At 52.1% G+C, this 23,153-nt stretch overlaps 9 protein-coding genes; 4 read left to right on the top strand and 5 right to left on the bottom strand.

The window, feature by feature from the left end:
- Window positions 1–120: 120 nt before the first annotated feature.
- Window positions 121–579, bottom strand: RCC_03355 (uncharacterized protein; the record flags this gene model as incomplete). Its single annotated transcript, XM_023768645.1, has 1 exon — window positions 121–579. The coding sequence occupies one exon, from the start codon at window positions 577–579 to the stop codon at window positions 121–123; it is 459 nt and encodes a 152-aa protein (XP_023624413.1).
- Window positions 580–1,986: 1,407 nt separating this feature from the next.
- Window positions 1,987–3,177, bottom strand: RCC_03356 (probable actin-71; the record flags this gene model as incomplete). XM_023768646.1 has 2 exons in its annotated part: window positions 1,987–2,018; window positions 2,070–3,177. The coding sequence occupies 2 exons, from the start codon at window positions 3,175–3,177 to the stop codon at window positions 1,987–1,989; spliced, it is 1,140 nt and encodes a 379-aa protein (XP_023624414.1).
- Window positions 3,178–3,902: 725 nt separating this feature from the next.
- On the bottom strand, window positions 3,903–6,217 carry RCC_03357 (uncharacterized protein; the record flags this gene model as incomplete). XM_023768647.1 has 6 exons in its annotated part: window positions 3,903–4,130; window positions 4,185–5,315; window positions 5,578–5,661; window positions 5,783–5,946; window positions 5,996–6,101; window positions 6,158–6,217. The coding sequence occupies 6 exons, from the start codon at window positions 6,215–6,217 to the stop codon at window positions 3,903–3,905; spliced, it is 1,773 nt and encodes a 590-aa protein (XP_023624415.1).
- Window positions 6,218–7,557: 1,340 nt separating this feature from the next.
- Window positions 7,558–8,540, top strand: RCC_03358 (related to enoyl-CoA hydratase/isomerase family protein; the record flags this gene model as incomplete). XM_023768648.1 has 3 exons in its annotated part: window positions 7,558–7,933; window positions 8,002–8,370; window positions 8,431–8,540. 3 exons carry the CDS (start codon window positions 7,558–7,560, stop codon window positions 8,538–8,540), a joined length of 855 nt encoding a protein of 284 aa, XP_023624416.1.
- Window positions 8,541–8,735: 195 nt separating this feature from the next.
- Window positions 8,736–10,644, bottom strand: RCC_03359 (uncharacterized protein; the record flags this gene model as incomplete). XM_023768649.1 has 4 exons in its annotated part: window positions 8,736–9,074; window positions 9,123–9,508; window positions 9,569–9,775; window positions 9,828–10,644. 4 exons carry the CDS (start codon window positions 10,642–10,644, stop codon window positions 8,736–8,738), a joined length of 1,749 nt encoding a protein of 582 aa, XP_023624417.1.
- Window positions 10,645–11,201: 557 nt separating this feature from the next.
- Window positions 11,202–12,556, top strand: RCC_03360 (related to translation releasing factor RF-1, mitochondrial; the record flags this gene model as incomplete). XM_023768650.1 has 2 exons in its annotated part: window positions 11,202–11,295; window positions 11,364–12,556. 2 exons carry the CDS (start codon window positions 11,202–11,204, stop codon window positions 12,554–12,556), a joined length of 1,287 nt encoding a protein of 428 aa, XP_023624418.1.
- Window positions 12,557–13,289: 733 nt separating this feature from the next.
- RCC_03361 (uncharacterized protein) lies at window positions 13,290–15,288 on the top strand (the record flags this gene model as incomplete). XM_023768651.1 has 5 exons in its annotated part: window positions 13,290–13,687; window positions 13,742–14,133; window positions 14,183–14,393; window positions 14,450–15,120; window positions 15,182–15,288. The coding sequence occupies 5 exons, from the start codon at window positions 13,290–13,292 to the stop codon at window positions 15,286–15,288; spliced, it is 1,779 nt and encodes a 592-aa protein (XP_023624419.1).
- Window positions 15,289–16,115: 827 nt separating this feature from the next.
- RCC_03362 (uncharacterized protein) lies at window positions 16,116–17,610 on the top strand (the record flags this gene model as incomplete). XM_023768652.1 has 7 exons in its annotated part: window positions 16,116–16,349; window positions 16,404–16,440; window positions 16,495–16,523; window positions 16,577–16,744; window positions 16,812–17,056; window positions 17,115–17,191; window positions 17,255–17,610. The coding sequence occupies 7 exons, from the start codon at window positions 16,116–16,118 to the stop codon at window positions 17,608–17,610; spliced, it is 1,146 nt and encodes a 381-aa protein (XP_023624420.1).
- Window positions 17,611–17,837: 227 nt separating this feature from the next.
- Window positions 17,838–22,298, bottom strand: RCC_03363 (probable DNA-directed RNA polymerase III largest subunit; the record flags this gene model as incomplete). Its single annotated transcript, XM_023768653.1, has 1 exon — window positions 17,838–22,298. The coding sequence occupies one exon, from the start codon at window positions 22,296–22,298 to the stop codon at window positions 17,838–17,840; it is 4,461 nt and encodes a 1,486-aa protein (XP_023624421.1).
- Between the last annotated feature and the right edge of the window lie 855 nt (window positions 22,299–23,153).

Consider the following 23,153-nt stretch of genomic DNA (forward strand, 5'->3'; position numbering starts at 1 on the left):
TATATTCCCGCCGGCGCCAACACTGGGGTATGATGCGAGAATCAGAACCAGCTCGCTAATGTTGACAATAAAAAGGCCGAAGGAAAGTCGTTAAGTCGTGATGGAGAGAAAGAGACCCTCCTATGAAGATCGTCGGCCGAACATGCTGAAGACGCCCCCGCTGTGTCGACGGAGAGCAGAGAGGCTCAGACGATCAGACTCGGATCCGCTGGAATCGGAGCTGTCCTTGCGCGATGATGCGGGCTTCTGCGATGCGAAGATGTTGCCCTGGCCACCACGGCCGATCTTGTAGACGGGCGCGGAGACATCGCGGTTGTTGACCATCTCCTCGTCGAATTGGAAGATGGACTCTTCGTGCCGGCTGGAGACGTAGTTTCCGGCGCCGCCGCGACCGCCCATGACGACTCGCTTGGTGGGCTTGGAGAGAGGTACACGGGATGCTGGGCCAGTGGCGTCAGGTCCCTTGGAGACTTCTTCTGGCTTGTAGCGTCTGAAGTTGCCTGCGCCGCCGACTCCTGATGAGAAGTAGCCGGCCTTGGATGCGCTTGGGTGTGGCTCGGTGACTGCTAGACGAGACATGATGATGTTGGTGATGGTGTTGTTGATGTTGGTGATGTTGTGATGATGTTGTGTGGAGGATGTGAAGTGATGTGTTGCAGTGATGTTCAGATGAAGAAACGATCGTTGTTTGTTGTTGATGTTTCAATGTGGCAAGGAATGAAAGAAGGAAAATGGGCCTTACTCGACTGCTATATAGGGATTGGGATTCTGGGACACGTTTGTGCAGAGCCTGCAAAGACTAGAGCACATGACTGTAGGAGCGTAGTTTCCATTACCCCCATGAAATTACTAGCGAGACGTCACGAGGTGACGAGAAAGGAAAATTTCTTTGTCATCTTGGCAACGCCTTTCAAAGAAATTTTTATTCTTCGCCTTTGAAAGCGGAAAAAACGTCAGTCGGGATTGTGCAGGTGCCATGAAGAATTTTCCAACTGTTCTCGCCTTCATGGCATTAGGATAGGCCTGCTTTACACGCTTCTTGTCTGTTAGAATGGCACGCCGCTTTGGTGGCCAAGAATTGAGCGTCTGCTCGGCAACCGTTTCCGATGGACTCTAATAATTTCTATTACCCCCAGCTTTCGTCGAGAAACCTAAAAGGGGAAAGTTCCGATGGACATCGTGACCTGTGGCGGTCGTGTACACTTCCCCACATGATCGAACGGTTCAAGCCAAAGACACCACGTGAATGTCTCTCTGGTTCTATGGCGTGCTTCGCAAGGATGACGACCGTAATGTACCACCCTGTTACATAAAATGACACAACTCTACCAATGGCATTGTGATGCAACATCCTTCATCCTTGGTCCCAGACGATTCCCTCCTTCCAACATCGCCAACGATCGAAGGGGTCGACTGGAGAAAATCTTCACGCAAAAGGCGGAACTAGTTGCTTCTCCGAGACAGATCGCCTTTCCCCGCAAAACGGGCTGATCGCTCCATGTGCCTTTCTTCAGGAACCCGCTGCCCGCTGTGCCGCTAAGCCAAGGTAGTGTGTTTTTCATTGGGCGCTTTCAAGCCTTTTTGTTGTCTGGGCCGAGAAAGAGACCACGGGAAAAGCTCACCGCCCCGTAGTCCGCTGACCATGGTATACCATAGTAGTATAGTACTCCCTTGTACTACTAGGTTGTCAAAGTCCCGGTGACCGAAAGCTGTCAGGCTGTCACTATGCCATCTTGCGTTCGCAGCGCATCGTTTACATGTTTCTCGGCGAATTTGCATCCATGACCCGCGGGTGGTTGGATTGCATTGGTTGAACCGTGGAATCACGTAGGTAAGCACCAAAATGCCGTCACTCATACGGCAGCACCTTGGTTGAGAAGCATATCACCACCGCGCGGAAAGTGACGGGTCTTGTGCTGCAATGCAATGTCATCGAGCACGGTCATTGAGGCAATTACGCAGAAAACGAATGCCATCGGGGTATCTTTACGCAAACTTTTGATGAATGATTTCTGGATCTGCGATGTGTTAGTCAACGCCCAAGAGAATGTGGTGGGGAAATTACTCACTCTCATGCCAATCGTCAACACGCACGTACATCTTCCGGAATGTACTCAGGCCCGCGAGGATACTGCCGCCAATCCATGTACTGTACAGCCGCTCCGGCGGTGCAAATATCTTGATCTTTGTGTCTTTGAGGGCCAGTCGCTGCACCTCGTGCAGGAGCCTGTCTCCAAAACCCTTGATCATCGTTGACCCACCCGACAGCACAATATTGCCAAACAGGCTCTTGCGCAGATCCATGTCGGTGCGATTGATGGAGTCGACGATGATCTGGTGTAGACCGGGCCACTCCACCCCAATTAACTCGGGGTCAAAAAGGATTTCGGCCGCTCTAAACCGCTCTGGACCCACTCTGAGCTTCTTGCCGTCTGGTAACACGTACTCGGCCACTTTGCTCTCCCCACCTCGACTGCTTGCAGTCTGCCACTCCTTCTCTTCCTTCTTAGGATCGAGAGCAACGTAGGAAACCTTCTCCTTGATGGCCTTTACGATCTCCTTCTCGGCACTGGTGTGGAAGACGCTTCCCTCCTTCCGCAGCAGGTATTGCATGTATTCGGTGACATCGCGGCCGGCCACGTCAATACGGCGGATGCTATTCGTAATGGCAAAGCCCTCGTAGACGGGCACAGCATGCGAGACACCATCGCCCGAGTCCAGCACGATGCCTGTAGTACGGCCCGAGGCGTAGAGTGATAGCACGGCCTGGATGGACGTGTATAAAGCGGGGACATTGAATCGCTCAAACAGAATCTCCGCTGCCGTCTCTCGGTTCGCACGCGGATTGAGGGGCGCCTSGGTGAGTAGCACGGGGTGGTCCTCGGATTGTGTGTTCATCTCTGCGTAAATGTGCTGCCAGATCTTCTCCATGTCCTCCCAGTCGGTGACAATGCCATGCTCCAGCGGATAGCGTATCTTGAGCAGACCCCGTAGCTCCTGCGCGCGATTGCCAATGAAGATGTCGCCTTCGAGACCTCCCGCCAGCACACGTGTATGTTTTGGCCGACCAACGTATGAGGGGAAGAAGCAACGCGGAGCATCCTCGCCGGCGTAACCTGCTCTGATGGTGCCGCTGCCATTGTCAATGACGACGGGGGTGTTGAGAAGGTCGCCCATGTTCTTGCGCTTCGTCGGGCTCGCACAGACGCTCGACTATCGCGTTGCGCGTGGCATGAAGGATGTTGGATCGATGTGGCGTGCGGTACTCAAAGTGATGGCGGTTGTTCCAAGAGTTTCGAGACGCCGTGTTGAGTGTTGTTTGGTAGGGGACGCGGAGAGTCGGCGCTAGTGAGAGAAATGTGCCGGTCAACCCTAATGGTGCCTGCCAAACAAAACATCTCTTCATCATCAAGACATTGCAAGACATCACCAATGCAGCTGTGGAGAAAGATTCGGCCATGACCGAATGCAACTGAACGACGGTGATGGTTCTGTAGTGTGCGTGAAATCGGCATTGGGCATCAAGCCTGGGCATACCTCTCCCATCGACTTTCATCATCTGTCAAGGACAGGGCATGTCGATGCTGCGTCTGTTGCTACGGCTGAATACCATGTGAGAGTCTTCCGAATTTCATTCATCATTGCTATGAGTATGGAAGTAAAGACATGTATGCACTGGACCGAGCCAAGCCCATATGTACAGTGTTTCTGTAACCGAGACTGAACAACGCGTAAATCGAAGCAAAAGAAGCGGCATATAGGGAGTCCCAGGCTCTGTTCCTCCTTGTTCTTCAACAAGTGAGACGTACATACACCGAGAAGTTCGTCAAAGTCTCCATATTCAAAAACGCAATTCGCTGACACATTAACACTCCAGCAGGACAATTGCTTTCCGTCCTCCCTCAATGCTGAACCTTCTTGTGTAGACACTTAGTGCACTTCATGGCTGTGGTGGTGGGCCTCTCTGTTGTGGTTGAGGGGCGCTTGCAGGTGGTGGTAGTCACAGTCTGCTGCGTTTTGCATACACATGTGCTGATCGTTGTGTAAGTCAGATGTGTGGTGGTCTCGATCGGCTTCGACCTGATGCATGTGATGGTGGTGATCGTGCTGTAACTTTTGGCTGTGCTTGACTGTGTGGTTCTGTGTTAGTATATCGCTCGGGGTTGCAAATCAGAGTTCCCTACCGTTGACGCAGTCCCAGTCGTCGACAAGGCCGTCGAGACCGTATTCGCAGTCGACGAGAACGACCTTGGAAAGGTGGTGGATGGTGTAGTCGACAAAATGGCAGTAGATGAACTCGATGGCGAGAGATCAGTAGATGAGATTGGGGTCAAGGGTATTGTAGAAGACGTCGTTGTGGGAGACGTTGTTGGTGGAAGCAAAGTGGATGAAACCGGGGATAGGTTGGCCTCGGACGTGACTGAGGCTGACATAGGCGATTGCGACGTCGAAAGCAGCGTGGACGAAATAAAAGCTATTGGCGTCGTGGGTGGCGGTACAGATGTTACAAAGACGGGGGATGAATCCAATGAGGGGACCGGTGGATTCGTCGAGAAGATTGGGCCAGAGGCGGTAGAGATTATGGGCGAAGCAAGCGACGTGGTTGGTAACGCGACTGTTCCGGCTGTTCCAGGGACTGTGGTCAACTCCGTCGAAGTAATCAGTGGAGTGGTCGACGGAATGTTGCCCGCAGAGCTGGAGCTCGTTGGTAACGAAGCCGTAACTGTTGCCACGGCAGTAGGGGGAGATGGAGACGAAAGAACTGTCGACGAAATGACTGGTCCAGGAGGGCTAGAACTCGATGGCAGTTGGGTTGTGAAAGTTTCCCCGGGTAATACAGAAGACGCAGACGGAGGCAGTGTTGATGAAAAGACGGAGCCAGGAGTGCTTGGTGGCGGCTGAGCTGTGAGCGTTGCTGTAGGAACTGCGGAAGACGCAGACGGGAAAAATGTCGTTGTGAGGATCGGAATAGAAGTGTCGTCACCTCCTGGTGGCGAGGCTGTGAGCGTTGTCGCGGAAATTGCGGAAGACGTGGACGCAGGACTCTGGCCAGGATCGCTGTAGATCGGCGGCGGAATACCACAGGCGTTAACGACATTGCCATCCAGGGTGATTGCAGTGCCAGCGTACAGACCTCCCTGAACAGAAGCTCCAGTAGTAAGTGTTATAGCGCCAGACGCCAGGATGTTGCCAGCGAAGTTGGTGGCCGCGCCAAAGGTCGCGGCACTTCCAATGATCCAGTAAACATCACAAGCAGACGCTCCATTGATAAGGACTACGCTGGAGCTGGTGATGGTGGTGAGAGTAGAAGGCAGCTAACACAGGCAAGAGTTAGCCGCCTTTCCGAGAATACAACATTGCCTCCTAGGGAGTGGGAAGTTGAAGCTTGCTGGCTCTCCTTGTAGTAAGTCGACGACAACGCCCGCAAACAGGTAGATACGAGCACAGCAAGAAGCRACCTTACGAAGAGTCACACAACTCGGCGAGTGTCTTCTTCATCATCCTTGATGGCTGCAGGTAGGGCGACAAGCTTCATTTTCGCCCCGTCTCACTCATGATCGGCCTGGATTTTCTCACCTGGAAAACATAAGTGCCACTGCCTGACAGGGTAAGAACTCCATCGAGAGATATCGCTCCATCGTATCTATATACACCGGGACCCTGTAGAGCAGAAAGCATCAGTATCATCCGGCGAAGAAGCGAAAAGGAGTCGGACGTGTCGGGCACAATTCCACACTATTTCCGCCGACATGGTGGTCCGCTAGGGCGCAGGCAGGCTTACTAGTGTTTGGCCTTGTAGAGTGTAGAGCCCTGCCTGGTCTACAGTCGGTGCAAGAGATTGACCTTGTGCGTATGCTGCCGCGTAGTCGGCATTGGCAGTGATAGCAACGCTATTGTTAATCTCGAGGGAGCCCGTGTATAGTCCTGGAGGAAAGCCGGTGATGGCTATGGGAGTTTTAGTGTACTGTCGAGAAGCCCATATGTTGTGGCTTACTTATTCCAGTAGTTCCGATATTTCCATCGATGACAGTACTTCCAGTGTTGTCGATTCCAGCAGGGGCGATTGCTCCAAATGCCGCTGCGCTTCCTAGATTGACAGTCTGGGAGCAATCAGCCACGTCTTCAACGACTGGCACTCGAAGAGATCATACCGTACCTGTGCATCTCCAAGGAGAACGCTGCCCAAGATGCAGCAGATTGTGCCGGTGGTCCACATGATCCAAGCGTGATGTGGGAGACAAAATAAATTCCGACTGGTAGGCACCGGAGACTGACTAGAGACATGAGAGAGCTGATTTACCTTTGCTTTCGATTTGGGTCTTCGAATCCTTCTGGAATGGAGGTCTACAATTGTCATTACGCTACGCAAGGGGGAGCGCTGACATGCGCCATTAATCTCGTCCAGAACTCGGGCATTCTTTTTCGATGATCGATAGTAGTATCTCACGGCTCTCGGGTCTTTGCGTTCGATCTGTCGTCGACCTGGCGAATAGGCATTCTCGATGAACTGCATAGCTCGGCCGGGGAGCAGCTGGGAAGAGTCTTGACCTTACTTTGGACAAAGCCCGAGATTGACTCCAGGGCAGACAAACAGTGATAACTCTCGTGAGCTGTTACCAGCCTTTACACATTGTGATGATGGACGCGTCCCTTCGAAGGCCTCTATCAGATGCTAGGAGACAGTGATGGAAGTCGATGGTGGAATTGAACGTCATCGCTTCGCGTCACCTGTCGACTACTACGCATGTCCTGCGGGACAGCGACATGGTAGCAGTCTGGCTAGATGCGCGTCACATCCAGGTGGAAGCTGGTCAATGAGCTGACTTTATGATCATCAGTAGCAGTGTGAGAGCGCCGGATCCAGAGCATTCCAGGTTGGTATTGCTTGGTATTGCAGACCCTTCCTGGAGATGGATCTGGTCTACCTTAGGAGCCGTGAATGTTGAGGCGGTAGAGTGGAGAGTTCGAGGATGAACGGGCGCTGTCGCTACGACGAGAAGGAGACTCATGTGGGTACTTCCTCATGCTTCAGCGATGATGTCTCGCCATCAAGTGCAGCTCTTGAGACTAAAGTACAGCACCTGTTTGTGAGGCGCCAAGGTCTCGCTTCGGCCCATCAAATATGGGGGCGCTAGCGGATCAAATTGTCCCGATCTCGAACCTAATTATGCTAAAGACTTCAACTAGGTACCTACCATTCACTCCTCGCAGAGTTCGCAAGTATATACCTCCTCCAATACTTGGATGGAACTCGCTTTCCCATGGCGGCATATTAAAACACAATGCACAATAATCATCAGTCACAGCCACACCTAATAGAATAGGTAAGTAAGGTATCGTTCCGAAGATTATGTAAAAACTAGGATCCGGGATTAAGACCTCGGCTTTCATATATCGGCTTGCACCTGACAGGGACATTCACCGAGTACCTACCTACTTTATACGTGCGTACAGAGCGAAGCAGCAAACAACCGACAGCCGGCCATAAACATATCAGGGCAGTCCAGGCTTACTCCTCCCAGAGTCTCCCTCCCTTCGAAAAGAATATCAATAATCATGGCGTCTTCCCTCTCCAGCGAGTTCTTCAACGTCTCCGTGCCAGCCGAATATGTCGCCGTGATAGAAATCAACAGACCCAAGAAGCTCAACAGCTTCACGCACGAGATGTTCACAGACCTCGGAGCCATTTTCAAAAACCTCTCAAGTGATCCCGAAGTTCGCGCCATCATCCTCACGGCTGCGGGCGAGCGAGCTTTCACTGCTGGACTAGACATTACTGCTGCTTCTCAGGGGGCACTTTCCGGTGAGGGGCAAAAGGGACCTGTGGAGAAGGATACTGCGCGGAAAGCGTGGGATCTGAGGAGACATATCAAGGATCTTCAGGAGGGTGTCAATTATATTGAATCGTGTGAGAAGCCGGTTATCTGCGTTAGTGAGTATTTCCCGAAGAGTTTCTGTCTGCATGATGGAGAGGGAGATGTACTAATTTTGTTTTTCCAGTGCATGGTATCAGTTATGGAGCAGCAGTTGATATTTCGACTTGCTGCGATGTTCGAATCTGTTCGAAAGACACTATATTCTCCGTCAGAGAGGTTGCTATCGGCCTAGCTGCAGACCTTGGAACTTTGACCCGACTAGGCCACACCGGAGTTCCAATGTCGTGGATCAAAGATGTCTGCCTGACAGCAAGAGATTTTTCCGCGCAGGAGGCAATGACGATGGGATTTGTGTCGGGTGTGTATGACAGCAAAGCAGCGGCATTGGATCGCGCCATGGTATTGGCCAAGGACATCGCTGCTGCGAGCCCTGTGGCTGTGCAGAGCACAAAGGCGGTGATTAATTATTCTCGCGATCACACTGTGGCTGATGGTATGTTGTCGATGGAGGTGTGTTGACTGGATGTTTGAATCAAACTGACTGCGATCACAGGATTGGACTACGTGGCTGTGTGGAACGCCGCTATGTTGCAGACACAAGATGTGAAGGATGCGCTGTTCAGCAAGAAGGAGAAGAGGGTGCCGAAGTTTGCGAAGCTATAGAGTATGATATACAACGCCCCTCATGATTGACAATCGTCGCACAACGTTAAACACAACTCATGCTGGGAGATTGAATGATATATATCATTCGCATGGAAATTTTGAAGGATGAGCCCTAAAAAGTGCCTAACCGCGTGTCYCCACTGTGCTGGAAGTGTTTCCACTCGAGTCGCAATCTTGCTGAACAGATAGGCCCTACACTTTGATCATCCGCCATCCGACCTTTGACACCCTGCTCGCAAGTAGTAGGAGTCCACCCAGCAGCAACGACGAGCCGGCGAAGATCTGTGCTCCCAGATAGGGATTCGACAAGCCCCTATCKGTCCGGTAGGAGATCAAGGCTCCGCCGATGGGTGTACCGATCAAGCAAGCAAGACCGATAGCAGTATAAAGCCCACCGGCTCTCATACCGATCCCCTCGAACCTGAGTCTCGGCTTGGCACGACGTGTCGATGCGACTCCTCCGGGAGACATTTCAATCCCCTCATCTCCAGGTTCCGTACAGAAGGCGTAGACAGTGGAAACGTACATGACCTGGTAATGATTAGCGGACGGCTTTCAAGCGATATCTAACCCTCATACCTGTACGCCGGCTGTAACGAAGCCGTAAACACAAGCAATGACGGTCAAGCCTAGGCGGTTTGTATCAACCGCAGTCCAGACCCATAGCACAATACTGCTGAGCAATGCGCAGGGTCCTATAGTGTTCAGTGGTCCGATCCACTTGTCGCTTATTAATGCGGGTATGAATCTCCCAGGCAAGTTGGCCGTAAGCATGAAGATCAGCAGGTCAGTTGCTGCGCGGTTCGATAGGTGGAGAACAGTTACGCCGTAGAGAACCATGTACACGAATCCGAAGTAGACTCCCATGAAGGCAAAGAACATCCCTGCGGCAGCAAGGACATATGACGGCTCGAGATAGGTTCGCCAAACGAAGGGTGATGATGGCTTCTCGGTAGGTTTCTCTTCTGTAGTTGTGTTAGCATGTTCAATAAATTCTTTTGCAGAAGGGAGACATGTCCACTGACCTCTGATTCGGAACACCACATTCGCCGGGATCATCGTGACCGTTGCCATGGCGCCAATGACAATCATGGTCGCCGGAAAGCCTTGCTGCACAAGTATATATCGAACCAGCAAGATGTAGACGATGCCTCCTACGCAACTCCCGGCAGCTGCGAACCCAAAGGCAATGCTGATATGACTATCGTCGAACCAAGTCATCATCACAGTAACTAAGACAAAGGGTTAGCGATGTTCAGCATAACGTGAGAGTACTACACTTGCTTCCAGAGCAGAACACACATCCCATCCCAATGCCTGTCACCAGACCTTGAACAACCCACAAGGTCGCCATGCTTTTACACCACGCAGTGCAAAAGATTCCAAGGACCATCAGACAGCTCCCAGTACGGAAGACCGTATGGAAAAAGCCCATGTCGACAAGTTTCCCGACGGGAAATCCCAGACCAAAGACCAAGGCGAGCTGGGTACTGCCAATCCAGGCAATTGAGGAAGGTGGTGTGCCATGCAAGTATACGATCTCATAGTATGCCTGGAATAGTCCCCAAGCATTGCCAATTCCCCAGCAATTTGCCACGACGAGGAATCCAGTAGCAGCGTGTAGCCAGGCGGTTCGGCCATTTTGAGGTTCTCCACCATCGATTTCGAGCGGCTGAGCCTGTTCGCCATCGTGGCCTACTCGCAATGATGTGGCAGGCCCAGGATGGACCCCAGTTTCGACGAGGCGAGTTGTCCCAGTTTGGCTGTTGTTCGTGTCGTCATTTCCATTGTGACCCGGCCGGCTCCTGTTGTCCATTTCCAGCTCGTGTGTATCTGATGGGTCTGTCATTTCATTTGAAATGGTAGAATGGCCTAACGATAGGTATCCGCTCCACGTGGACTGCAAGCCACCGGCGTGACTGCGGATGGATCTGCAGGTGCTGTCATCCAGGTGTGTAGAGAAAGTTGTCCAGCGTTTTGGTTGTCTGGAATCTGAAGTTGTCACGCTGTGTGAGGATGTCGGAGGGATGAAAATCGACTGATATAAAATTGCCCTTGATTGTGACACGCCTGACCAGATAAGCAGGCACAAAACCATCATGCGCTTGCCTCGAGATCACGAGTCCATTCTGCAAGATGCACGGTCTAGGACACACAATGAGTCTCCACAAGACATCACACCTAAGCATGTCCGCATTGGAACATTGCGAGGAGCTTGCAGTGCTCTGACCATGTTTTCCTGTACAGCATGCTAACGGTGAATTCCGTAGCAGCAATGCTGGTTTCGGCATCGCAAGCCTACCGTAGTCGTCGTGTAGTATCTTGGATGCCATCCCAAAGTCCACGACTATCCCACATCGTGGCCGCGGTCTCTTGAATGTACATACAGTGTGCCGACCATGGCTGTCATCTTCAGCAGCAGGCGTCTGGTCTTGGACACCATGGCATCCACGTCAAGATCAAGAGATGAAGCTAAGGTATTGAAGAGTGTTTCACGCAGAGTCCCTCTTCGAAGTGGAAAGTGGAAAGAAGGATGTGCTACATCTGACGTTGATATAGAAATGATTTCCGGCTCTGATTTGATAGACCTCAATCAATTCAGTCATCAATGTGAGCTCTCCCGCGCCATCCAACTTTGTTTGACATCTTGCACATCCAATGTCTGCACCATGGATATGCACTCGATGCATTCGCCGCCTTGCCCCGTCTGTCACTGGACAGTTGCGACGGCAATGGCGTGGCCAGAGTACAGGTAAGCATCAAATCTGGAATGGCATAGCATTGACCATCCATGAACAAGCTCGACTGACCTCTTCATAGCAACAGCGACAACAAAGGATAGCATCTCGCCGGCATTGCTGTCCAGAGCTCGAGCAGTCGCAGCCGAACATGCCTCCCTCATCCAGAAACTCGCCACGGACTTCGATGCACGTACGGCGAAAAGGGTGGGCGAGTTGTCGCGTACCGTGGCCGCGATCCAGGATTATGACACCGCGCAGAATTCGCTGCACGAACTGCATTCATTGCTCAAATCATCGGATAAGGAGCTGAAGGAACTGGCGGAGGAGGATATTGCGCCCACGCAAGAACAGTTGCAGCAGGCGTCGGAGGCACTGAAGTCGAGCTTGATTCCAGTGCATCCTTTCGCCCACCTTCCCTGTCTGTTGGAGATACGGCCGGGAGCGGGAGGCGATGAAGCTGCTCTATTTGCGGGCGATCTGCTGCGCATGTACACCAACTATTGTGATCGAAATGGTCTGCGTACCGCGTTGCTCAAATTTGAGACCGCCGACTATAGCGCCTCCGGAGCCGGCTCGCCAGGCGGTACGCACCTTCAGGAAGCTGTCCTCGAAGTCGACTCTCCTGGCGCCTACGGAATCTTACGGTGCGAGGCTGGTGTACATCGCGTACAGCGCGTGCCAGCAACTGAGAAACAAGGCCGGACCCATACATCTGCCGCCAGCGTACTAGTGCTTCCGGCCTTCCCCGACGAGGGAGGCGGTGATCTGGGCGAGAGCAGCTTCGATGACCCCAAAAGCGACTACTACGTCGATCCGAAGGAGGTCAAGTCAGAAGTCATGCGCGCTGGTGGTGCTGGTGGACAGCATGTGAACAAGACTGAATCTGCGGTGCGCCTCACGCATGGACCTACGGGGGTTGTGGTCGCGATGCAAGACACACGAAGTCAGATCAAAAACAAAGAGAAAGCATGGCGGCTACTACGGAGCAGGATCGCGCAGATCAGACGAGAAGAGCGCGAGGCAGAAATAGTAAAATTGAGGAGAGGTGCAGGAGCGGGCAAAGTGGGTCGGGAGAACAAGGTGCGAACATACAACTGGGGCCAGCAGCGAGTGAGCGACCATCGCAGCGGCATCGACTCCAGGCATCTGGACGATGTGATAGAAGGTGGAGATGGTCTAGAAGAAGTCATGGAGAGTGTACGATCGTGGATGACAGTGCAAGAGGTCTTGGGACTCGTAGCAGAAGAGGAGGCAAAAGCCAAGCAAAAGTGAAAGGCATTGAACTTGAACTGCTGCTTCGATGCCGATGCCAGACTTGTGGGGATGACAAGGCCAACTGAGCTATGGTTTTTCTGCTTGCAGAGTCTCTGGATGTTCGCGCGGGTCAAGGTTTCTCTGCTCTGGACGGTAGCAGGGCAAGCTCAAAACGAGATCGAAACCTCTCGGTGGCTTCGGCATGATCTGACAAAGAGTTTGTGCGCATGCATGAAACTGATGGCGTTCGACGGTACCCTCACGGCTTTCGGGGTCGGGAGGAGCACATGGGGAACGCGACACGTTGTGGATCTCTCAGGACGGCCTTTCACCGTAGCAATCCAAACGAGGTCGGAAGAATACACGTCCGCTCCTTCTGTAGACGGGCGGAACCATCAGCTGAGTATATGGGACTCACAAGTCACCGTTCCTTAGAAGGGTCGTGCCGCGACAGATCTATCCACATGTCGCTGAGAGACACCAGCTTCCCAGAACCGCAATAACCGTGAGCAAACTCGTCTCGGGCCAGGCACTTGGATGTGATAGCTTCATATGTATAACCACGCTGCTGAGAACGCTGGCTTCCTCGCCACAGAAACCGACAATGTAAGACGCGAGCTGCGCAAGTATACGATGGGGATGGGTAGTACCCGTGGGACGTGGTATGAGTTTCGCCGATTGTCATGCTTGACTATAATCATCCTCGTATCTTATTTCTCAACATCTGTTCTTATCTTATCCTTCGCCGGCAATGCCTGATTTACAGCGTACAGCTAACGGGACCGCGGGACCGCATCATGACGAGAAAGCCAGGTTAGCACTCTTCGCGACATGGCAAGTCAAAGATCAAACTACCGCTCAATATTTCGGAGTAGCTATGGCCGGACTGGTCATTGCCTTCACTTTATGCCACTRGCTACAGCTGCTCTTCGACAAGCGCATCTCGAAATTGAGCACCTTGAGCCGACACGCGAGGGCAGTACAAGATGCGTTCCAAAAGGCCAATAGAGCGATGGTATTCGGAGGCGTCATGTTCCGGCCTGATAGAGCTATTGGCACGACTCTCTACTGCGGCATCAATGCTACCCTCGCATTCTACGACCATCCTGAAAGAGTCGGCCTCACCATCATCGCTAAGCGATTCGGTTGGTAAGTTTGACTTATGAGCAGCACTCGGTGCCACAGATTGACATACGCCTACAGGCTATCACTCTGCAATCTCTGCCTGACCATGTTCCTCGCTCTCAAGAACACCCCACTGTCTTTCTTGGTTGGACGAAGCTTCGATCGGCTGAACGCAATGCATCGCTGTTGTGGCTTCCTGACAATTCTATTCGCGACGCTGCACTCGACGTACGTCGAAGTTTGCGTGTCCAACGGACAATGCTCACCCGTTAATAGGACATATGTCTATGGCCTATCGACTTTCGGGGTGATGGAACAGGTGCTGACTGAACCGCAGCAGTACGCTGGGGCGGTCGCATGCTTGAGTATGCTTCTGATCCTTGCTACGGCGATAGGATTCTTTAGGAGAAGGCAGTACGAGGTGTTTTATGCTATCCATGTGATTATGGCTGCGGTCGTGCTGGTTGCAGGTATGGTTTTCTTACCTTCGTATGCATCTCAACTGACATTTTATATCAGTGGGTCTACACCGTCCTGATATCACGAAGAAGGCGCTTATTATTACTGTTGTATCTGCGAGCATGTGGTCCGTGGACAATGTAGTGCGGCTCTCGCGGTACATCTACCACGGAGCTGGCAACCATTGCACGTTGATGCCTCTTGCAGAGAACGCGGTTAGGGTCACTATGCACCGCCAAATAACGGCTCAGCTAGGGTCAATGGTATTTCTGTGAGTGACCTTGCAGCCGATGCAAACATCGCTAACTCTTCTGCGCTTGCTTCTAGATGGATTCCTGGAGTCCGAAAGTTTCAGCGACATCCTTTTACGTTGATATCCACACAGCCCGCCACGTTCGTGATACAAGCCCAGGATGGCTTCACGAAGGCATTGCATCTCGCTGCATGCCGCGATCCGGGAGTCAAATTTCGCGGAGCGATCGAAGGTCCATACTGYGTTATCCCAGACACTCGAGTCTATGATAAACTGGTGCTTGTTGCCGGAGGTACTGGAGCCACCTTTACAGTCGCCATGGCGCTGGACTGGAGTCGCAGATACCGTGCGCCAGAACAGCGGAGCACCCTGGACTTCATCTGGATGGTACGGGACAAAGCCTGTCTGGAGTGGTTGGATATCGAACTTTCGGAGCTGAGGGCCTGTCCGGGAATCAACATCAGTCTGTACGTCTCGGGCAAAGGCCTGCGCTCGGATCGCGAAACTGAGAAAACGAGGATTGTCGACCTTTCAAAGGAGCGGAATAATTCTTCTGGCTTGATACAGCTTTCGACTTGGCCGGGCGATGATCATGAAAAGTTGATGTACAAACCCTCGTCGAGGCTACCCGCGCCTGCGTTGGAGTCTTTGGAGAGGAGCTTCACGACCGGCAGGCCTGATCTTGGCAGCGTCATGCGACACGCAGTCGGCGCATTGGACACATGTGACAGAGTGTTGGTAATAGGTGGGTCGTGACGGCGGTACAGCCATGGTAGTTGTGGATCGAAGTCTAACATTTCTCCCAGGTTGTGGATCTGGTGCTCTCCTGGATCATGTTCGCCAAGCGGTGGATAGATGCAGGATCCCTAGCGCTCCCAGCATCAAAGTCCACCTCGAGCAATTCTCTTTCTGATGTGTTGACTTCCACTATATAGTAGTACGACTGCGCAACGTGYCTGGCTTTGACATACCTCTTGCTACAATCGATCCAGCTTTCAACTTGTCAGCAAGCTCTCTCCGTGCTGTACGAAGGGCCGTGGAAGGGATAGAGTGATGGTACTCCATTGAGACGCTCGATCGGTCGGTCAGCATCATCCCTGGTGTGTGGCTGTCAGCTTGGCCGAACTACAGAAGCACTGTCGTGCACGAAGGACCTGGGAACGATGGACATGACTAAGTCATTGCAAGTCTCCCATGCCTACCTATTCCTGGAGCTCTATAGCTCCAGCCTCTCTCCTACAGACCCCGGAAAGAGCTCCGGATTCGATTCTCTAACCGACGACTTGTGATGCTCATCAGGGTTGTGTCTACTTAGCTTTGCGAGCCGTCGTCAAGAACTTTTTTGCGGATCCCTTTGTGATGATCGTCGTCCGCGATAGGACATTCTGACCCACATTTCGCGTGCTACCATATCCAGCATACCTACGCAAAAGATTCTCTTTTCCAAACCACCTAAGTTACCTTCCATACCGAAAAGTCGTTCCCCCACGGAACGCCGGGAAACAATTTGCCGGGCCCGACGGCGAACATCCCYAAGACCCCAGCAATCAACATCCCCTGTATCGCAAGATCCTAGCAAAACCATGCCTTTAAATCCCCGGCTAGTGACTTCATCTCATTTCATTTCTTTGCAAACATCTGTGCGGTGTGAGTCGCGCTATCTCTCAACAGTTACTGGGCAATGAAGCACTTGTGTTGTACACGAGCGAGCGGACTTTTAATGGCTACGGGTGATGGCAGATGATGTACTTGCACTCTCCTATGCATTTGACTGATGATGCTGCTGCTGCTATGGCAGCCATGTCAGAGGTGCAGGCGCGCGCGATTTCCCAGGATGACCGAGGGGACGAGGTGCTTGCTATACAAATTGTGATGATGGTCTCTGCTGCTGTTGCTGTGGGGTTACGATTCATAGCTAGGCGTATTGGACCGGGAAAGCTATGGTGGGATGATTGGGTAATTTTGGCGGCTCTGGTTTGTTTCGAATATGTTTTATGTTATGGTTACGAGTAGCTGACAAAATTCCAGATACCATCTCTATGCGGCAATATAACCAACCTTGTGGGTGAGTGGGAAGATGATCACGCCTCTGGAGGTTCCGTTTTCTGACACCCTGCAGCATTGAACTTTGGTCTTGGAAAGCATGTGGTACAGTCACGAGCCAATGTATACATGGCAATCTTCGTCTAACTTGAATGTAGGCGGACGTCCCCGGCAACGGCTTGAAGTTCCTTAAGACTGTGGTACCCGTACAGATGTTGTACATCCTTGGAGTGGGTCTGGCCAAGGGGAGTGTTCTACTCCTCTATCATCGAATCTTCAGCTTGAATAGCCGTACTTCTCGCTGGGTAAACATCGTCGCGGCCATCGTGAGTACAATTGGATCAAAGATCCCTTTCCAAATCAATGCTGATTCTGAGGCTTCTTTACATTCAGATCATAGGATGGTGCATCACAATCGAAGTGGTCACGGTCCTTCAATGCCAGCCCCTAGCAGCATATTGGGACACGTCCATCCAAGGCAAATGCCTCAACTTTCGCAAGCTCAATCTCGCGTCAGCAATCGGTCACATCATCACAACTGTACTGTTGATATCCCTACCTCAGCCATTGATCTGGAGATTGAACATGAGTTGGAGGAAGAAGATCGCTTATAGCAGTATTTGTGCCCTAGGAATAACGTACGTCTTCCCGCCAACTCCCTTCCCCTTCCGATGAATCGTCTAACACAATCCACAGCACCGCAGTCGCCTCTGGAGGCCGCATCGTCGCACTAGACATGGTGCCCCTTCTCGACATGCGAAGCGATTTCACCTGTACGACCACCCCACAGAATTTCAAAGCCTAATCCCCTACACTCCACTAATCCCATATCTCAGGGCACGTCGTCCCGGCTCTAATGTGGTACTCGGCCGAACCCTGCGTCGGAATCATCTGCGCCTGCCTCCCCTGCATTGGCCCCATCTTCCGCAAAAACCCCTTCTCCTCCTCCGTGACCTGCACTCGAGCTTCAAGTTCCGTTGATGATAATTCTCTGCAACATATCCGGACTTCCGAAGCCGATGATGCGAGTATGTTGAGGAGACTGGGCGCTACTTGTGAGGTTTCGATTTATACGGCTGCGAGAGAGAATATGTCTGGAAGGTTTGATAAGGAGACGCTGAATGTGAGTGCGAGGAGACGTGGAGACGGTGAGGGGAGGATTCACATTAGGAATAGTACGCATATTAGTTGATGTTGTCTCGATGATGAGTATCGTATATTGTATATTGTACTGTTGACAGTCATGGTGATTTATCTGTCCATGTTGATCTACAAGGTGCGGAACGCTAGCTTGGCTGAGCTTTCTCTCTCACTGCTCAATGACAGCGATCAAACAAGCGGGATGGCATCGCATTCGGGTTCGGAGGTATGCATACATTGCGAGAAAAAATCAGCTGCCTCCAAAATGCCCGTTGCCTCCTAAGCAGCAGCAGCAACCTCAGCAGCATGCCCATTGACCATGCTCCCCATTCCCTTCCTCCGCTCCTTCATCCTTGCTCTCCTGGCTGTCAAACAAGCTCTGACCTCGCTCTTGAATGTCGTGTCTCCAACGTTGTTCTTGACGCCTTCCACGGCGAGCGGTCTCACAACTTTCATAGCGCCCGTGCCGACACCCATGACCTGCCCGAGAATAATACACTCGCTAACACCTTCAATGTCGTCTCTCTTCCCCTTGGCCGCAGCTTCAAACAGATGATCGGGCGTCTTTTCGAAGGAGGCAAGCTGGAGGACTGAATCTCTCATCTTCGCCAGACCAAAACGGGTGATGCCCAGGACTTCACCTTTGTAGGTCATGACGTCTGCTAAAAGCTGCATATGTCGCGGATCAATGTCCATACCTCCCATCACAGCGGAAATTTCGTCAATGATGGTCTTACGCGCGGCTTCAATTCCAAGAACTTCCTTCATCTCCATGACGTTGTTGCTCTTGGTGCGGTAGCCGTCTACACCATCGGTGGTCATGCACGCCTTGAGGCCGTAACCTTCGACTAGCACAGAGATTGGTTCTCTGCCAGAAGCATCAGCTTTGTCGTCCTTCTTCATGATGGCTCTTGCAGCGTCTGGGTAGCCTTTCACCACCACCTGAGGCAGCTTGCGCTTGAGAGTGTGGATCTGCATGAACAAGACTTCCGAGTCATCATGATCGGAGAATCGGAGATGCTTCGTCGCAGCTGCTTTGCGAAGCTTTCCAGAATCTGGAAGTGAGAGGCGCACACGGATGTGGCTTTCTGAAGCGCTGGCATTCACACCCATAGACTTGTAGCCCTTGGATCGGTTGATGGCATCAACGATGTTCCACATGTTGATCCGCAGGCCCAAATTCTCAATCTGCTCCCAATTGACGCGCATGTTAATGTAGCAGCCATTGGCGTGCCACACATCTTCGATGTAATCTACAATGTCACCTAAATAGGTCTTCTCAATCAAAGCCTTGGCGAAACGACCTGCCATGTCTTCATATGGTGAATCGAGTGCGCAGGTGATGACCGGCGTGCTGATCACTTTGCTTGCGTTGATGATTTCCTTGATACGCGGCACACCCTGTGTGATGGACATACCAGCGACACCAGCGAAATGGAAAGTCTTGAGCGTCATCTGGGTTCCAGGTTCTCCAATGGACTGGGCTCCAACCGCTCCAACCGCGTGGCCGGCTTCGACCTTGGACTTTTCAAACTTCAGCAGACATAGGTGGAGAAAGCATTGCAGGGCGGAATTCGAGAGCTTGAAGACACCGTCGCTATTTGGCAGGCGCGCTTGGGAGCTGGTCATCTTCCTGTGTTTGCCGAAAATGAAGTTGGTGACATCGTCGAGGAAAGTTCTGCTATACTCCAACTGGTCGGTGGACTTTGGTGTCTGGTCGTCGTACGCGAGTGGTAGGCCATCATCGGTGACTCTGCCAAGCTTGTTGCGCTCTTTGTCAAGCCTCTCCTTGACAATTGTTTCGACCTCGTCCTGGAGGAGACCAGGCTCGCTGTTGTCCCAAGTACTTGTAATCGCGTGCATCCACGTTCGATCAAAGTTGACAGGCTTGGCACTGCCCTCCATATCCACGGGATCCAATCCATCGTCACCAAACTTCATCTGAACGACTCCCGACGWGGAATTTCGCACAGTCAGATCATACTGCGCGCTCAGGTCCTCCAAACTTTTCATCAACCGACGTGACATGTAACCAGTCTCGGCGGTCTTGACAGCGGTATCAACCAAACCTTCTCTTCCAGACATGGCGTGGAAGATGAATTCCGTCGGGCTGAGTCCGCTGAAGAAACTGTCCACCACAAATCCCTTGGCGAGGGGATCTCGACTGGCTTTGGCGAAATGTGGCAGAGTACGGTCCTGAAATCCTTCCAAAACACGCTTTCCTCCGATAATTTGCTGTCCTACAGCAGCCACCATCTGAGAGACGTTGATGTTAGAGCCCTTGGATCCACATTTGGCCATCGTCATGGGAGCATTGAATTTGCTGAGTTCCGCGAAACAGGCATCACCACACTGCTGTCGGACCGAACTGAGAATACCGGACATCAGGATCTCCATCGTTTGTTCTTCGTCACACCCAGCGCTACGCTCAAGCTTGCCCTTCTTGAACTTGTCAATAATGTCGTCACACTGCTTGTACGCCGCATCAACGAGAGCCTTCTTTCTCGCGTTGAGCTTGGCACTCGGGTAGACATCGCTGATGCCGATGGAAAATCCTTGCTCCCCTAGCCATCGAGCGGAGAGCTTCGCAAGACGTGTCATGGCAGCAGCGGCGTAGTCGACACCGAAATCTCGCATGATGACATAAAAGACACTGTTTTTCTTTCCATCTCCGACTGTAGCTTTATCAAATCCTCCGCACATGGTCTCACTGTTCCTGATTACCAAGTACGAATCCGAGTCAACCATGTCGTCAATGTCTCCCTTCCGAGTCGGCGGCGCAAACTGCTTCAGCTTCGCTTCCAGATTGACATTCACTGGATAGTGCTTGTGTGGCTTCATGAGCACGTTCCAGATCTGCTTACCGGTCCATAACGTCTGTGGTTTCCAGATTGCAGGCGGTGGGATCTCAATGTCGTGCTTCTCCCCAGTGAGCGGATCCTTAACCTGCATGCCATCATACATGAATGTAACCACTTGCGTAAATGMTCTACGGCTGAAGAACTGATCTTTGCGGCTGATCAGATATGCGCCGGTGATGAAATCCTGAATGGCGGCAATAATGGGGGTTCCGTTCTTAGGAGTTGCAAGATTGTGCTTGACGCCCATCAACTCGGTGGCTTCCGTTCGTGCTTCCTCGGTTTGTGGGACGTGCAAGTTCATCTCGTCTCCGTCGAAATCGGCGTTGTAGGGATTGCAAACACACTCATTGAGGCGAAAAGTTCGCCACGGCCGGATCTTCGCTCTGTGTGATAGAATTGAAAGCTTGTGGAGAGAAGGTTGCCGGTTGAAGAGAACAATGTCTCCGTCTTCGAGATGTCGCTCAACAATATCGCCGAGCTCCAGCTGATCTGCCACCTTCTTCAAGTCTCCCTTCATGCCAACCATTCGCAGGACAACCCTCCTGTTGTCGCGACCTTTGACAATGAAGTTGGCGCCCGGGTGGACCTTGTCCCCTCTTCTGATACAGGCCTTCAATTTCTCAAAGTTGTGCTTCGTAACTCTCTCCGGGTAGGTCATGTTGACGGCCACGCGCATGGGTACCGCAACCTCATCAATGGAGAGATTGGGGTCCGGTGAGATGACAGTTCGTCCAGAAAAGTCGACACGCTTTCCAGACAAGTTCCCACGGAAGCGACCCTGTTTACCCTTGAGACGTTGACAGAATCCACGCATCGGCTTTCCGTACGACGCATCTCGTGCAAGACCGGGCAATTGACCATCGATATACATGGCGATCTGGACCTGGAGAAACTCCCACATGTCCATGACTTTAGCGAGCGGTTGCCCAGCGCGGAGTGTGGCTGTGATTAGCATGTTGATCTGTATGATATCACCCAGCTTGTTCGTAACGTCGTCCTCGGTACTGGCCGTCTCCTGAGCCACGGAAGGGCGGATGGCCACGGGTGGAGCAGGAATGTTGGTCCAGATCATGTGTTCAGGTCGGCCGCCGTTGTTAGGATTCATCCCCAGTAGTTCTACATCGGCATTGGGGACTTTTTTCAGGATGTTGAGTGCTCTGAGAGGTGTGAGATCGTCCGAGGCACGCTTCATGTGGCGATCCACCTCCGGGTTCGCCTTGATAGCCTCTTCGAAAGTCTTCTCAAACTGCTGCATGTCCGGCGGCTTGACCTTGCTCTTCGCGTTCGAGTTTGTGTAGATGGCGTATTTGTTGTGCCACATCTTGATCGGATGGCCAGGCACTTTGCGCACGGGTCCGTTGAAAGCAGAACAATGCGGACAGACCTTGACCTTCCTACACTCAGCAGAGACAGCCTTCGTTATGACGTCCTTGCGTAGTCCATCCAATCCGGGCTTCCGCAACCTTTTCAAGAAATCCCTCTTGTCCTTTTCCGGCAGCAGCACTCGACTGCAGTCCTTGCACACACAATTGAGTGCCTCGATGATCCTCTTGAGATAGCCATAGTGAAAGCACGGCAGTGCCAGCTTGACATGTCCAAAGTGCCCATTACATTCCTTCAGTCCCTGCCCACAAGTCTCACACAGTCCATTCTTCGACGACGTACCCAAACGCTGGTCGAGCGGACCATGTTTGGTGATTGTCCGGCCAGCACCTGCCTGCGCAGCCAAATCGTAGAGATTCCGATCGCCCACGGGCACCACGGATTGCGCGACGATATCTGGCGGACTGAGCAGGCCGAATTGAAGCGACTTGAYGCGCTTGGGGACGGCGTCGACGACCTGTTCCTTGGACGTGAATTGTTCGGTAGAAGCCTCCATGGTTGAGGCTTTGGGCGTGATGCTATCGGATGAGTGGCATGCTTATGGTTGTGAGGGTCGTCGCGGTGTCACAATATAGCAAAGACTCATGAAAGTCAAAGTCAAGTGTGAAATCTTGGGCCACAGCACGAATTTGGGCCACAAAGTTAGTCCACGTGTCATGAGAGTGAARCTACTGCGACAACGCTGCAGTTCCCCTACAATAACAGTGAATTTCATATGCCGAGCTATCGATGTATCCAAAGTAGTCTTCGACCCAGGAAGATCGTGGTTGTCAAGAGCACAATTTCTTCGTAAAAAGGCTTGAATTGATATGAAAGCCGAGGAAATCGAAGCTTGCCAGCTCTCCTCGCAGTTGAGCAACGACCACGCTCGCGGACAGCGAGCTACGACCAACAAAATGAGCAGTTTTGCGGAGAGCTAAATGTCTTGTGGGATACCTTAACATTCTCTAAATAATTTTGTAGTCGTTCTAGTCTGTAATCACAGCGTCTTTTTTCACCACAAGTTCTTCCTCGTGGCAAAAGATCTGCCTCCGCTGCGGTCTTGCGAAGTTCGATTTGCTGCCAACGCATCAGAGCTAGAATGCTCGAGAGGACGATGTCCGATGCAAAGAGATGCTGTGCAGCCTATGCGGCAGGTAAACGTGAGGACGGCAACCTTCAATTTCACTTATWGAGATGCCTCTCGACCCCACCTTCGCACTTTTGACACGGAAATCCACGGTATTAGCCTCATCGGGAATAGCTCTATCGATAAGAGATAAGACATCAAGGCTCCAGCTCCAGGTTGATGTGATGACACGGACGAGCCGCGCGACAATCATCTCCCTCGCTGCACTGCACAGCACCCGCA

Source organism: Ramularia collo-cygni, assembly GCF_900074925.1.
Source record: "Ramularia collo-cygni strain URUG2 genome assembly, contig: RCC_scaffold04, whole genome shotgun sequence".
NCBI lineage: Eukaryota > Fungi > Ascomycota > Dothideomycetes > Mycosphaerellales > Mycosphaerellaceae > Ramularia > Ramularia collo-cygni.